The following is a 16,952-nucleotide window of genomic DNA, read 5'->3' as shown; positions in this document are numbered from 1 at the left end:
GTTCCATCCAACAATACTATCACAAATGGGAAATACCAGCTTTGGTAAATGCATTCCAAATAATAATGTAAAATCAGAATGCAGCTCTGAATCTGAAAAGCAAAAAGAAAGCAACTAAAATCAAGAATTCCGATGACATATAAAGAAGCACAAATGAAACCCAGAATTGTTTAATATATCCATTTTGGAATCTGTAAATGAAGAGATCAAATGATAAACATACAGAATGAACAGAATGAATAAATAAAAGACATACAGACCGATAGAGATACAAATTAACTCCAAATAATAATGTAAAATCAGAATGCAGCTCTGAGGCTGTAAAGCAAAACGAAAGCAACTAAAATGTAGAATTAATGCAAATAACATGTAAATGAAGCACAAATGAAATGCAGAATTGGTAAATATATCCATTTTGGAATCTGTAAATGAAGAGATCAAAAGATAAACACACATACAGAATGAACAAATAAAAGATATACAGACCAATAGAGATACAAATTGTGTAAACCAGTGCATTCAAGATTTGTACAATGTAAAGTTTTGGAAACAAATTAATGTGGAGTCCTTGCATGTGAACTGAATCCAAGTAAAAAATGTCAGAAACTGAAAAAATCCTAAAAGAAATACTTGCTTTGTCTGAAAGTCAGTCAAGCAAGTAGCAGCTTCAAGCAGAAATGGTCTTCACCTACTGTAGCAATGTACTGGCTAGTTTAGTAACTGAGCAAATTCTTCATCTGAATCCATTTAAATAAAAAAGTCTGTAACAAGGTTTAATATTAAAGTAAGAATTAAAAAAAATCAATGATAATTTTTAAATGAAAAAAACACAAACAATACAAGGTGTCTTAGAGAAGTGGATATTTGAACATTGTAGCTTAATAATTTGCTCTAAATAATTTGGAGACAATGTGACGTTGTCCTTGGACAATACACTACGAACCTTGTGAACTCTTGAGAAAACTGGTGGTCAAATGAGTTAGTAATGGAGCCCACTGTAACTCCAGATGCATCAGTATAGGTGTAGGTCAGCTTCACCCAATTATGTAGGTGGCCTCTGTAGGCAAAACACAGCTGGAATGAAATGGACAAATATGTGAATTGCGATGAAGTATTAAGAATGTGATGTGAATTACTGCATGGTGAACACCCTAGCCTTCACAATGTATGTCATAACTGCAAATAATTTTGTAACAGAAAACCATTTCTTAAATTTACTTTTGTGCAGAAAGAGGAACAAAGAAATGGTCCTTAGTTTCAGTGCATATTTAAAATTCTACCTCAAATTAAGGTTTCTAATCTTTCTCATTGCTTGGTATACAAAAAATGAATTTATCAGGGAATATTCAACAGGCATCAAAAATTCGAACAGTCAAAATATCTAAAATTTTCTAGATAAGTGTCGTGCTTTAACTCGAAGGATTTCCACAGCATATACTCAACCCTCGTTTCAAGAATAAAATGTTTCCACATGTACAGTTTGAAAACTAAAAGGTAGTTTTGAGATATTTTCTAATATCTCTAAATCTGAATTTAAGGAGAAATTATGAGAAAAATTTCATGAAACTTGGCCTGGACTGTAACATTAGAATTTCAGAAAAACCAATGTATATTTGACAGTCCTATGTTGGCGAGGAACTTGGCAGTACTAACATAATCTTGGAGATAATGAAACACGTCACAAAAGGATTAAGAGACAAAAAGGGTTTCACTGATTTAAAATCTACATGATTTTTAAGGGAGGCTGAATAAACTATTATTAGGAAATGTTAGAAGCGATTGGAAGGGATGGAAATAGGTCAACAGAGGGCTTATGAAGTCTATGAGGAGCGAAAAGAACCTTGAAGAGAAGATTTATTTTGGTTTTCGATAAAAAAAGCTGAACAAATTTTAAGGAGAATTTGGGGGTCCAGAAATGCATTTTACACTCATAAAAAACTGCTCCTGATGCAACTTAATGATCATAAAATAAACCAAAATAATGATTTGAAAAACTAATAAACTTCAACTTGACTGCAATAATTTCACAATATTTATAGTCACATGAATCTGTTCTCCAATACTATTGATGCTGAAGTTATTTTATGTGCATGTCAGTGTTCACATCATAATTAAGTCACAAAAATTTCTCAATTTTTGCAGCAAATATAATATACTTCTCTCTTTTCATAACACATCTGTAAAATAAACACCCAAGTACATCAACTATATACAAATAATACCATACATTCACTTTTTCTCCAATAGACACAACTGGTTGATATGCCAGACGAGGTCTTTTTGCGACTTTGGCAAAGATTTTTTTAGCCTTCCTTTTTGTTACCACTGACATTTTTGGCTCAATGTGCAATTGTTTCTTTTCCTTCTCAATGAAAGCCTTTTTCCTTTCAAGCTGGTGCTTGTATTGGCAACATGCAATGCACATATTCTGACAGAGGGCTACATCTGTTCTCTCATGCAAGACTTTTTTCTTCTTATAGCAATTAATTGCACTTTTTCCTGATGCCTTCTGAGCTTCAGTTTTTCGTCTGTATGCAGCTTCTTTTGGAGGTGCTGTTCCAAACTCTTCCAACCACAATTACCATAGAGCAGAGGTCACAAAATGTGTCCTCTAGCATTCAGTTTTCTTTTAAACTGACCAAATAAATTTCTGTCAACTTTTCACTCCAGCCATTCCCATTTGCATACATTTTTTAAACCTTTATCTAAACATGTTGTGTCAAGGTCTCTCTCAACAACTAGGGATGCCATGTTTTGCAAGCATGCTTCTTCTTTCCATTGCCATCAGTTTCCATTACATGAAGTTTCACTGGATGAACTTAAACCTTTGACCAATCAGAATACTCTTTATGAGAGTTGTGTGCTAATATATGGAATGAAAAATTTACAAGGGTCATTGCAAATGAGAATGGACAAACAGTTTTTTAAAAAAATGGATTGGAGATGATATAAAAAAATGGACTGTATCAAGAAAAATCTGATTCAAATCAGGAGAAAAGCAGAATTCTGCTTTAAAATGGAGAAAAATCATGTCTGAAGACAAATAAGAATGGTTGGAATGACAAAACAAGTCATGGGACAGATAACAACCATGATCCTAGCATGAATAACTACATTTTCAAAAACGATTTATGTAACTGACAGGTTGTGTATTCAGCAGCTACAGTTTGTTCCAGGAAAAAGAGATGTGAATGAGTAAGAAGGGATGAAGAAAACAGGTAAATTGAACTATCAGCAATTGGTGCATTCGTGAAGGGCTCCTTACATTGCTTGCCTGCTGAGCCTTAAATAGTGGAACTTTTGCTGGGAAACTAAAGTTAGAAGACTGGGTATTCAAGGGACAACTTTTCTAAATGATGATGTGGAATACTTGAAACCGAACTCATTCAAACACTCAGCAATAAAAAACTTCCTACCAAATTTTGCTGTAATCCAATTTTCTTTAACAAATTTTGATAGTTGCATGTAAGAAGAAACTGATGGGTAATCAGGGGTTGTAACTCTTCTAAATGATACTAAATGGAACACTAGAAATTATTCTCTTCAAGATCTCATTAATATAAAGCTGCAAGTCAGATTTAGTTGAATTTCATCAATAATTGGTAACGTAATGCTGCAGACTATTTTAGCCAGAAGGACAGACAAATGGGAAAGGGGCATTACTCCTGTAAATGATGTTGCAGAAAGCTGGAAATCAAACCTAGTTATGGTCTCGTCAAAAGAAAGCTTTTTGCTAAATTTGGTTGAGACTGATATTCCGGAATAAAGTTAAGCTGCAGAAACTTAAGTCAGAAACACATGCCATCATGAGGCAAAACTCATTCAAAGTCTCATCACCATAAAGTCTAATACTAAAATTTGGCAAAAATCCAACCAACCTTGGGAAAGTTAAGATGCCGACACTGATATAAGACAGACAGACAATCAGGCAATAATCTCTTTAAATGATATCAAGGAATGTTGGGAATCTACGTAATTCAAGGTTTCATCAAAATAATGCTGCATACCATGTTTGGTTCCAAATCCTAATCTGAAAACCATCTTACAAGAACCAAGCTTTTATCAGATAAACAACTTGATTACTATAGAACTCCATCAACTGTGCTTAGCCAAGCAATAATTACTGGGGTATCTCCATCAACTGTGCTTAGCCAAGCAATAATTACTGAGGTATCTCCATCAACTGTGCTTAGCCAAGCAATAATTACTGGGGTATCTCCATCAACTGTGCTTAGCCAAGCAATAATTACTGGGGTATCTCCATCAACTGTGCTTAGCCAAGCAATAATTACTGGGGTATCTTAAAAATTTCTAAATGCAGCAGGTCTTATTAACTCAGCGTGACTTTGTTGAAAGAGTGGCCACCACTGATATGTAAATTCATACTTTATGAAAATTTGTCAGTGACTATAGCTCTGCAATCTTATCAGTGATTTATAAAGATAACATACCCATTGATATTTAGTCTGTGTGACGTATGTCAAACCTTGATTAATGTTCTTCTCAAAGATAATAGTAGGGTTCTTGATAGAATAATGCCCACAAAAAGCTTCTTCATCTTTCACCCACTCTCCATTTGATGACCCGGTGCCAGACTCAAAATTTTCAGCCACCTTTGCATTGGCTGGTGCAGTCAGTGCTTTGGGACATCTGGCACCAAACATTGGCTCCAGAGCTGCCTTAACCTGAGAAAGGATAAATTAATTATGATGATGTTATCTACCATCTGAATATGTAACATGAACAAATGGTTTACAATTTATAAAGTGTTTCATGAATGCATTCAAATTATCATTGATAAACAGAGGATATCTACAAGTTTTTAATAGAGATATGGATATATTTATTAGTGAAGTGGAAACTTTGCACTGAAATAAACAGAAAAGTACAAAGTGACAAATACAAAATGTTTCCACTTCCTGCATGAAATTTGTTTCTATATCTTCTCAAAGGAATTAAATATATTTTAAAGCAAAAGCTGTTAATCTGGGTGGACTTTTTTCTCTCTCATTTTGTGTAGATACAATAAATGCTGTGCTGTGAACAAGATATGAAGACAAACAGAGAAAAAATCAAAAAGTAAAATAATATATAAAGTTAATGGTTTTCTTTCTTTGTTGACTACTCTGGTGACCTAGTGGTTAAAGGATCTGTGTCAGATGTGGGAGGTCATTGGTTCAAACCCCAATCATTGTCATACTAAAGACTTATACAAATGGTATTAACAGCTGCCTCACTAGCCACTCAAAATTAAGAGGTTAGTGTTAGAACGGGTTAGCCTGGTGTCAGGATAATGTGACTGGGTGGGACATCATGCTATATATCTGCGGCATAATGTCCCGGTGCTAGACATCACTATAAACTGCCACACTGCAGACATCATAGCTATATGACTGAAAAATTGCTAAAAGCTATGTTGAAAATCCAAATTACACACACACATTCTTTCTTTGACAGAATACATGTTAGCTGTGACATTATTTACAAAAATGTCTGATTAGCTGTCTGAAAGAGATGGCATTGAGTTGCTGAATTGGTTCAGGTTCATCACTGAAATGTTTTAACAGTTTGTCAGTGCTGTAGTTGGAGCATGTCTGCTTAAAAAATATCACATCATCAGAGATGATCTTCAAGCAATATTGAACCAAGGCTGCCATAATAGATCTGCATACAAATTTCACATTTCCTAAATCAGATTTCACAAAAGTGTCACAGAATTTAACTGTTACAGATTCATTGTCACCAATCTCCAACTCAATGCAACACTCTAGCCATCTAAACAAGATTTTGTTTCACATGTCTATCAATAATTACCTCTGGGATTTTTCTTTTTTTGAAACAAAATACCCATTTTCTTCTCATGATTTTACTTTAAATTTGTTTGAGACAACTTTTTTTTTTCTCAGACAGAGCAATCAATTGAAAAGCATTGTTTGATTGACTCAAGCTTTGGTTTCACATATGCTTCCTGGTTAATCACACAATGAGAACATTTCAGTCTTTTTCAGCATAGAAAATTTCACAGAACATGGTTAATTCATTGACGAACTTTATCTCTCTGGATGAATAACAGTAGTTCCAAATGTGATATTGCCACTATGGCATTAAAAATGGTAAAACCACTGTTGCAATGTCAATTTTCTCCTGCTGGTACATTTCAATTATCTCATTACAAAATGTATAATAAAAACTACAACCTATCTTGCAAGACCACCCATTCTGCCAACCAAAATTGATCTATCAAGACAGGTGGTCTGCCATAACCGGTTTGTGCAAGATTACCATTATTTAAAATGCAACATGTTTAAAATGGGAAAATATTCATAACTGCTGTGTATGGATTTTATTTGTTATTTATAGTTAAAGTATTGCAACAGTCCAATTTATTCCAACTCAAATTTTATAAAAGGATAATGATATTTAACTTTCATAAAACAATTAGCAATTCTATTTTAAGATCAAGTTTACATGTAGGCTAGCATATGAACCAAAAAGCAATAATCACTTATTAAATAAAAGAGCAAAGATCTCATTCGCCCCAGACAATATGGATCAACTCTAAAGAAAAACGACATACTTGACTGATGCAATGAAGCCCTGTCAAAGGAGTCCTCATTACTAGGGTTTTGCTGTTTTTCACAAAAGATAAATATTAAAAATAATACAAGCCTCTGAACTGACTATGTACATCTGTGACTACTACTTTTAAAAACCAGGCTAATCATACTGGGGATTTACAGGACTTTGGTACTACTATAGTAGTGACATGTATTTTAATCTGCATTATGGTCTGTACCATACAATGGATATCTGCCAGTCAACTGGAAGCTTTATATTATTTGTCAAAATTGTCTTTTATTTATGTCACTGGAGCATTTATTTTAACATTCAAAACATTACTCGGTAAATCATTGTCATTTCTTTTAAAAATAATTTTTTATAACTGTTTTAAGAATTATTTCAAGTGGAACAATATCCAAGGACGACAAGTACAATCAGATCAATTCACATGCCTAACTTTGAGTTGCCTCCCTTGACATAAGTTAACATAAAGCCAACACAGCTGTATTTTGTTCTTAATTTTAGTAACACCATTGTTATTATATTAGTAATACAATCTCTTTTGTAAAACAAAACTGAAACTGCAATAAGCACATTGGAATTAAAATGCCTCAAATACAAACATAAAATTAATTCAGAATGATAACCCTGATGATAACAATGCAAGCTGAGGCAGCTCAACTGGTACTGCAGATTTGTAATCCAATGATCACAAGTTCAATACCCACTCAGGACAGCCTGGGTTGGCCGCCTCAGTGTGTCCTTGTAAAAGGCACTTAGATCCCATACCCTTTTCATTATATTGTCAATAGTGTGTTGAATGTGCTGTTAAAACCATTACCAACAAGAACAATTTAAATATAAAAATTCACCCAAGGGAATGTTTTATCTATGTCTCACCATCTGTGATATGCAGGCTCCATAATTACGGAGTTAAATCAAGTCACATTACCTGATCAGTGGTTGCATTGCTGGTGAAAATGCCAGATGGAATGCCCTCCATTGCAAGAGATATGGTGAACATGTCTGAGACTCCGTTTGTTACTACAGTAACATGGGCTGTAACATTAGGGGTACCTGCCACAGCCCTGACTTCTATTTTATCAAAGTCTCCTGAAACAAATTATTAAAATAAAGAATATATGATGTCATCAATGTAAGGTCATAAAGAGAGGACCATATATCCCCAGGGTCTTGACATCCAACGGTTAGTGAAAATTTAACTATGTAGCATTATTATTCATATTTAACAATGTTTTAACTGTTCAATCACATACACAAATGGTATTGAGAAGCTAACCTGAAGCTTTCTTCCTCACACTAAGAACTTCATCAGCAGACTGATTTTTTAATCTCTACTGACTGTTAACAGCACTCGATGAAATGGTAAGCGATGTTAACAGATTGTCCCAGATATAGGGCAGGTTCTAACAGCACCCCCCTCCCCGTTCAGCATCAGTCTGTGTATATAGATGTAGATCGATTCTTTAACCAATCTTTAAACTGGGCATCTGACAGTACCCTTACACAGAGGACACCATTGTCACCACAACAAGTAACAAGACTGTTAGAGATGTGCTTGAAGTGCACATATTTTGTGTATGATGGAACTTCCTACCTTCAAATACATGGAGCTACTAAAGGGTCACCAGTGTGAAATTTATATATGAAACATTTTTGAGTTGTTAGCACTCATCACAACTCCACATCCCCCATGTTAGTGGTACAGATATGTTGATCACACACACACTAAGCAGAAGGTAGAACATGCAACAGAACACATTAATAGCACTGATCCAGATATTAAATTCACCATCAAAAGGAAAAAAATGGCAGATTATTTTTTCGGAAGCAAACACCATTAGAAACATCAATGACACTTTGAAAATTACAGTTTATCATAAAAATATGCATCCGACCAGTACCTTGACTTTGACTCACACCATCCATTAGATCAGAAACTTGTGGTGGTCATAAAAATTACATCATAGAACCAATGTTGTTACATCTGACCCAAAAGATTTAAAAGAAGAACTAGATCATGTCAATGCTGCCAATAGGCGATAAAGATGGTTTCCAACAGGCTAAATGTTAGTCCTAATGACAATACCAGGAAGATTAGACCAACTTTGAAAATAGAACCAAAAGATAACATCATCCTACTATATGTAAAAGGGTCTTCCAAATGCCTGAAATGCATTTTTCAACAATACAAAATTAGCATGTTTTAAACCGTACCAGACACTAAGACATATGCTAGTTCACCCAAAGGATAAGTCTGATAAGAAAGATATTTGTGAACCTATCTATCACATTAAGCGTGATGGACAGAGTGAAAGTCAGTACCATTACAACTATATTGGGGACACAGAAAGAACACTAAAAGTGAGATTTAGTGAACATAGAAGATCAAGTTCATGATGGCACATCAACAACGTTTGCCCTGACCATATCGTATTTTGGAACTCAGTCAAAATCTTGGATCAAGTAAAAGCCTGGTTTGAGCAAGGGTTAAAGAGTCGATCAACATCTATGCACACAAACTACTGCTGCACAGGAACAGAGGCCATTACAAACAGCCACAAATCTGAGAACTGTTAACATTGCTCACCATTTGATTGAGTGATTTCCCGAGTCAGTAGAGATTTAAGCTAAATCCAAAGCAGTTTGAAAACAGTGACCCCATAAGTGCATTTAATGTCTGCCATTATCGACTGATGTTTTGCACGTGCTCCATGATTTTAAAAAAAAAAGTCAAATAAGTATTTGTCAAGTTAAAACTCTATTGTCTTAAACTAAGTAAGAGAAAGAAGCAAAACCAACACGTGTAAGATTCAACCAACAATTTCCCCAGAATACATATTGAAAATTTAAAATGAACTTGCAGTATTGTGACTTAAATCTTCAAATAATCCTAATTGTTCTAATGAAAGTCCAAAAGTATAGAATGTTATTAATGAATTCCAAGACTTTTGAATGTGCTGATGTACTAACAGTCTTGATGTATGACAATGATCATAATCTAGAATGTCTTTGAATGAATTCCAATAATCCCAAAGCAGTGTTTTAGTCTAAAGTTAATAAGCACTTTGCAATTCCAATAATTTAAATAATTCCTCTCAGATAATAACTGAATGCAACAAAAAGTGATTCCATGTTCCGATATTAAGACAGGAATAAATAAGTTTCCACCCAATCCATTATATACAGACTGTCACCTAATCTACTACACAACAAAATGCCTAGAATGTGGTTCACTTTCCTATCAAACTTTTAAACAAGTTTGCTTCCAGAAAATACCAATCTGGTAAACAAGGCCAGGCTTTGAACTTAAATTCAAGCAAACATCATGACAAATATCAGGCAGACAATAGAATTTCCCAGGTTTAAACCCAGGTCCTGAGCTCAAATCCAAGTAAATATCTTTAACAACATGACAAAAGTCAGGTTGATTGAATGTCAACCCTCAGTGATGGACAAAGGTCAAGCACACGATACAAAATCAAATATACCCAACAGTGACCTTCATCATACATTATTTTCGTCATCATAGAACTTATTCAGTGTTAAATATTTCTACTATGATGCTATGATTTGTTTTGCAATATAAATGTCCAGCATGGTTATGGCTTGACAGTGTACAAGAAGGACACCCATATCATCAATATGGTTTGATTAGCTCAAAGCACAGCAAAGCTGATTTGAAACTGCCCCATTACAAACTTGTGCACATGTGCATAAAATATTAAAGATTGATTATTTCTGTAATTTAGGCCACATATCCATAACACAATATTATATTTTAAAAAAATGGTAAACATAAGAGCACCATACAGGTCTGGCAATATAAATGTCAAAATTAAGTAGTTTCTTGTCAGTCTAAAAAACTAATGCATAAACAAAGCAGCAATGAAATAAAAAAAATTAAATAAATTTAAATTTAAAGTTGAGGATCATGCAGCTTCTGTTTTCATATGATTCACATAATAAACTGCATTCTATGTGGATAACATTGCCAGAATGTTTGCCACTATCTGGCTAATCAATAACCAAAAAGGTGGGCATAATTTCTGGTAAACTTTCTGGTTAATCAATAAAAGAAACCTTGATATAAAAATTTCTGATAAACCTTTTGACTTTATATATCAGGTGCCACAAACCATGCCACACGATCTGACAATCTTCACCAGAACTATCATTTGCACAAAAGTGACTTAACCACAAAAAAAGGGTCCACGAGTGGGTGAGTGGTCTAAAGCACTCACTGTTCTAGATCACTGCCATCTCACCTATGTCCGTGTGGATTTCAGTCTCAGCCTTGGCTAATGTGAGTACATGAAAAAGCTTGTCAGTAGCTTCTCATGGGTCAGTGGTTCTTCCCAGAGTTTTCCCAGTTTCTTCTTCCACAAGTTATACTGGCTACCATGTACAACCTATCTATCGCTGAAAAATGTTGTTAAACCCCACAACAACAACAGCATAACCAAAAAAAAGCTGCAAACTTGCAGCTCATAAACCAGTAGAGTTAATCCAAAGGTCCACATTTTCAAAAAGACCTGCCTTGTGTGAAAATATTCATCTTAAGTAATATCAACTTGCATAAATCAAGAACTAAAAAGGACTGCGCATAGGAACTGACCTCTTTTGGAATTGATGGTGATCGTGTATTTGACTCCATTAGTAACAGGGGTAGAGACAACTGTAAAAGATTCTGTGCTATCCAGCCAGGGGAGACTATTCAGGGCTACCATCACATCCACGTCACTTGTGGAACCAAGAGCAATTGGGCCTGCATTGTAAAAGAGAAACAGTATAGATTTACTTTTATCTAATAGGTGCACACTTTCATGGATTATTTAGTTATAACAAATCAAGAATTTAAAGACCCCAAATAAATGACTCACCTGTGAAGAAAATAGGACCATTTCTCCCCTCTGACAGCCATTTCCAATAATTTAAGTACATAAAAAAATGCCATTTTTGGAAGACAATAATTATCTCCACCATTGATAATTCAAGCAATAAAATATTTTGATAACCCTGTCCTTACAACTCTCTATCACAAAACAATGTTTTTTAGGAACGTTTAAAACACAGACTGGCATCTGGATTTTTAACTCCAATCCTATTTTTAGATGTGCTATTGTAACAAACACCAAGCTTCTAAAATACAGCACTGTCTTTTAAACTGCAAAACAGTTAATACAGTTAAGTTACTTTGGCTGAATGAACTCATTGTCTTATATCTGCTACATTGTGTAAATTACACAATACATGCAATAATAAATCATATTCAAACAAAAGTATTCAGTCTTGAATTAACTGCAGATTTCATGGTCTTCTTTTTCCAATTTCCACCAGCAAATTTTATGAAAGCTGTTCCTGACTTTATTCATTCAAATTAAAATGTCTTTTCACAAGAAATTTCATACATTAATTTGTTTATAAACTTCATTTCCATATACTGGAGATGAGCATTGATTTTTTTAAAGTATTATTACACGAGTTTGTGTATAGTATAAATCAAAATTAGTTGTATAATTTTGTTGCTGTTTTGTAGATAAGTTGCTTTGTAGTCATAGTAGAAGTTCTTAACCTTTCTGCTTCAAAAAAGTTTTGTAGCACATGTCCATAATATGAGACTTGATGATGTCAACAAATTTATCTGTATATGCATCCAACATAATATAAATTTAGTCTGTAATATAATAAAGTGTCCACATATGGTTTCTTTACTTATTTTCACATCAAATTACATTCTAAATGACTGGAATTACTTGCAATGGATTTACTAAGTTCTATAAATAAAACTTTGCACTAGTATTTATACTTGTGAACCCAACCCCCACATTAGTATAAACAGTAATGCAAAGTCTTGTTCATAGGACAACATATTTACCAAAAATAGACTCACTTCCGCAAACTAGAATAATGAATATTCAATTATCAATAAAAATACATGAAAAAGAACATTATTTAAAAAAAAGAAAATTTAAACATAGTTTAGTTCTTAAGAAGCAGAATCGTCAAAAAATTCATTCAGCATGTTATGCTAGACAATGTGACTACAGATATAAATTTATCTTGGATGATAAATCATAGGCTCTGTTCAATTTAATCAATTCAAAGACATGCTGTGTTTATCAGTCTCTATCAATATGTATTATCAACTATTCAAACAACTATGGACAAAAATTTGATCCAATTAAGGAAGAAATATATACCTGTTGCTACCACAATGAGCATAAAATCTATCTTCAGTAATATAGTACCATGCACTTTAGTAAGGCTGTACACATATTTTGGTAAATGCAACAATAGCAAGTAACATGCCTACTATATATACTCTCTTGTAACTTGAATCCACCTGCAACAACATAGACCCTAATCTGCCAATGCACAATGAGGTAGCAGATCAGGGTATATGTTGTTTGTTCCACTGATTACACCTGACTAACTGGACAGACTCAGATCTGCCCACACATTATGCAATGGCAGATCTGGGTCTGTGTTGTTTGTTCCACTGATTACACCTGACTAACTGGACAGACTCAGATCTGCCCATGCATTGTGCAATGGCAGATCTAGGTCTGTGCAATTGCAGTGGGATCCCACTTATATGTTAGTATATACAGTATACTTTACCTGTGACAAATGGTAAAGTGAATTTCGCCATCATTAAATATGGTGGATGAAAGAAACATCAAAATGTATAATAATAGATATTTTAAACTTGAACCTCAACACTCACTTTATAATCAATATGATTTAGGTTTCACTTCTAATTGAAAACTTACTGAGAGTTGCAATTATTAACCGATGCTTTCTGGTTATAAGATAATGTCACCACAGCTGCATTTTCAGGTGAATTATGACACTGTTTAAGATTTCTGATGATTACTAAAGTATTATATTAAATTTATTTTGATTTACAATGAGACTAAAAGATAAATTCTTTATTTTAGACACCATGGTCCATATATACAATGTCATATACTCAAACCTGTCAATAGGAGAAAAAAATGGAAAAAGACCAAAAAAGACCTAGTCATGACTTCTAAATGCAGATTCACCCTTCTTGACCAGGGACCAAAATACTATTTTATTATTATTATTATTATTATTATTTGAGGCAAAAACTATTCACCACACATATTTAGCAAAAATATATTTGGGTAGAAAAAAGGTTTCAGTCATAGATTTTTCAAGCTTTCCCTCTGTTCTTCATGTTATATATCTTTGTTTACTGATACAGTAAGGAGGTAGTTAGCTCCCTTTATATTATTGCCCAGGATGGTTGTCTTGTATGTTTTTTAACAGACTTAGGCCAAAAGTATAAGTATCAACTGAATGATTGACAGGTCACCTTTGTTCATAGACTTGTAAGCTGAATCACTGTTCCCATTATGTATTTACTATCAAATGCACACAAGGTTTCGTTCTAAGTTTTGTGTTCTTGCCAAATTTGGCATACATTCCTTGAAAATTTGAACCAACATAACACTTGATATGAAATTATAGTGATATTAATGTTAGTCCCACTGCTATTCTTAGCCTTAAAGGAGTAACCTAATCAATAAATGCCCTTTAATATTTTTAACCTCAAACATGGATTATTTTGAATGAAGATCTGATAAAATGTCTAACAAATCTTTTTAATCAAATGTTAATTCACTGTCTGTCATAAAATGTGTACTATCATCAGTTTCATGACAAATATGCATATTATCAAGTTTCAAATCTGAAATGGTTTTAAACTTACGAAGTCAAAGAGGAAGTCATGAAAACAAAATGTTAAGCTGCATAAAACATTGAGCCATGGGAAGACAACTCTCCAATGTGGTATGTGATAAAGAATCAAGTGATGAAGTACAAGTGTACAAAGTTTCACCCATTAATTTCAAACAACTTTAAAGTTATAGAACAGAAATAAAGTCTGATGCATGAATGTAAATACATGTACAGATACTACATCTCTTAACATGAGGGACAGAGATCAGTGGTCTTATGTACAAATACAGGGACAAAAATTTATGTGAGATAGTTAAAACACAATCTGTTCCAGCTATCAATTATCCAAGAATTAAAACAAATAACATCATTTTATTATTCCAGTTTCATTATTAAATAAATAGCAATGATAAATTTTTATGACATATATCCAAGAATCTGAACACTGTCAATCAAGTTTTAAAAACACAAAATTTTCACATGAAAAAATACCAGCATTGCACATCTTTGATCGCCAATAATAAGACAGTTGGGCACATCAATGCAGACCTACTAATAATAACAAGAATGTTTCAGTACGGCTGTAGATTGTTTTCCCTAAGTTTAACCAGTTTTCAGTAAGGTATGAAAAAATATGTACTGCTATTGTCAAGTTGGAAAACATGCATTTAAACAGTTTGTTATTCCAATCTGATGCATCAAGAGTAAATGTTCATCTGAAAAAATGTGTAAAGTACACATACACCTTATTTACCTCTAACACAACTGCATAAACTTCAGTTTCAAGTTGATGTAATTCTTTCAATTTTTTTTTTCATTTAACATTACAACAGAAATTACATCACCTGCCATGTGACATATGCAAATTGACCGTAATGTCCAATAAATGAAATTGTGTCCCTTCCTATTTTTATTCAGAACAATATGAATATTCATGTTTATTCTTCTGCACTAACTATTAAAAATTTAAAGAGTCTTATTTTTCCTTTCATCTTTAAGAAAAATATCTATCAACAGTTTGATCATGCAAACACTTTATATGGAAAATATGTGCAGTTTAAAGTGTCCGAGCACCACTGTAAAGTGGTTGTCTAATTCCACTAAAGCTAATATGAAACCCAGATCCAAATCAAACACAGATGATCCAATTACACAGAATTTACTGCAGCAATCATATTTCCATAGTTTTTTCCATTTATTCCATAAGTCAGTATTTTATGGGTCATTTTTGTAAGACTTACGTCAAAATTGTAAGGGTTGGCAGGTTTGTCAATGTACCACAGCTTTGAATTTCACTTTGAAATAAATATTCCTGCGCTGATAATTTAACTCTGACTTGCATGTAAACCATACTCTTCCTTCTTCTTTCTCTCTCTTGTAACTATGTATCTTCAGTTGTTTAAAGGCAATAAATTATGTTTAACTAGTAAACTCACATGTGAACACTCCAAAGAGACCAAGGCGGACTTTGGCATCGCTGATGCTTCCACCAGCAGCCACCACAATCTGCACATCTTGAACTGCCATGGTTTCAGCCCTTTTTGTGAAACTACTAAAATCTACTCTCTACAAGGAGATAAAGGTCAAAATTTAGAAATCATGTACAATACAAAGGAAACTGTAAATTTAATTCCATCTATGATAAAAGTTATCTCTTAAGATCTTCATCCTTCAGCAAACCTTTACATTGCAATTGTCACAGCCCAATTTTGAAAATAATGCAAAACTAGTTTCTAACTAGCCTTAGCACTTTCTACTCTAAATGAGTCTTTTATGTTTTTGCCTGCACATTTTCAATTAAATATAGTTCTTTCAATTTCCTTATTAGTCAACCAATAACCAATAATTCTAACAAAATTAAATATCTGGGATATAATTTGTGGTTATGCAAATTTACGTTAAAAAAACAGATGGTAGTATGGCTAATCGCTTTCTAGGACAACACAAAATTTCAAGCTTTTATTCCTGCAGAAGTAAGTCATGTAAAATTCTGTAACCTCAATGCTTTTTCTGGATTTTTATGTTTGTCTTGTCTCTGTTTTGCATTTGTCTTTGAAAAAGACTCAATTAGAGTTGAAAGCACTTAGGCTGGTTAGAAACCAATTTTGCACTGTTCATTTGGCAGTTTATTGCATTTATCTTAATCAATCCCTGACACAGTCAATCCCTTGCTGAATCCAGTACACATGAAAGGACTGTTTTATACAATATCATTTGTGTATGTATATATATATATATATATATATATATATATATATATATATATATATATATATATATATATATATATATATATAGAGAGAGAGAGAGAGAGAGAGAGAGAGAGAGAGACACCACTTCCCTCTGTCCCAGCATACATCATATAATACAGTTTCTCTTTGGAAAATATTACAATTGTCAACATACATATATTTTGATGACAATCATAATATGAAACAAGTTTCACAAGCAATCCACAGAAGATGCAAGAGTGTTTATTCACAAAGGTACGTCATTCACTGCAACCAGTTGTCAATAAAAGGGCAATAACTCCTACAAAAAGCATGGAAGCATAAAAATTTGTCAAGATGTGCATTGTTAAATGATGACGGTAATATGAGCTAAGTTTTACAGCAAAAAACAGCAAGAGAAAAGCTGCATTCACGAATGTATGCCATACG

The 16,952-nt window shown here is 33.4% G+C and overlaps 1 protein-coding gene across 3 annotated transcripts in view; it reads right to left on the bottom strand.

The window, feature by feature from the left end:
- Nucleotides 1–16,952, bottom strand: part of LOC149793386 (fibrocystin-L-like) — a 165,494-nt gene that overhangs the window by 104,532 nt on the left and 44,010 nt on the right. For all 3 annotated transcript variants that reach the window (XM_089967366.1, XM_089967365.1, XM_089967367.1), the window contains exons 16-20: nt 15,729–15,858; nt 11,201–11,350; nt 7,514–7,674; nt 4,452–4,685; nt 944–1,074 (exon numbers count right to left, since the gene is read on the bottom strand). In XM_089967366.1, the coding sequence (XP_089823492.1) occupies nt 944–1,074; nt 4,452–4,685; nt 7,514–7,674; nt 11,201–11,350; nt 15,729–15,858 (806 nt within the window). The remainder of the gene's footprint in view (nt 1–943; nt 1,075–4,451; nt 4,686–7,513; nt 7,675–11,200; nt 11,351–15,728; nt 15,859–16,952) is intronic.

This window comes from Sinohyriopsis cumingii, chromosome 8, assembly GCF_028554795.1.
Source record: "Sinohyriopsis cumingii isolate HCF-2022 chromosome 8, ASM2855479v2, whole genome shotgun sequence".
Lineage (NCBI taxonomy): Eukaryota > Metazoa > Mollusca > Bivalvia > Unionida > Unionidae > Sinohyriopsis > Sinohyriopsis cumingii.
This window is presented reverse-complemented; position numbering and strand designations above follow the sequence as displayed.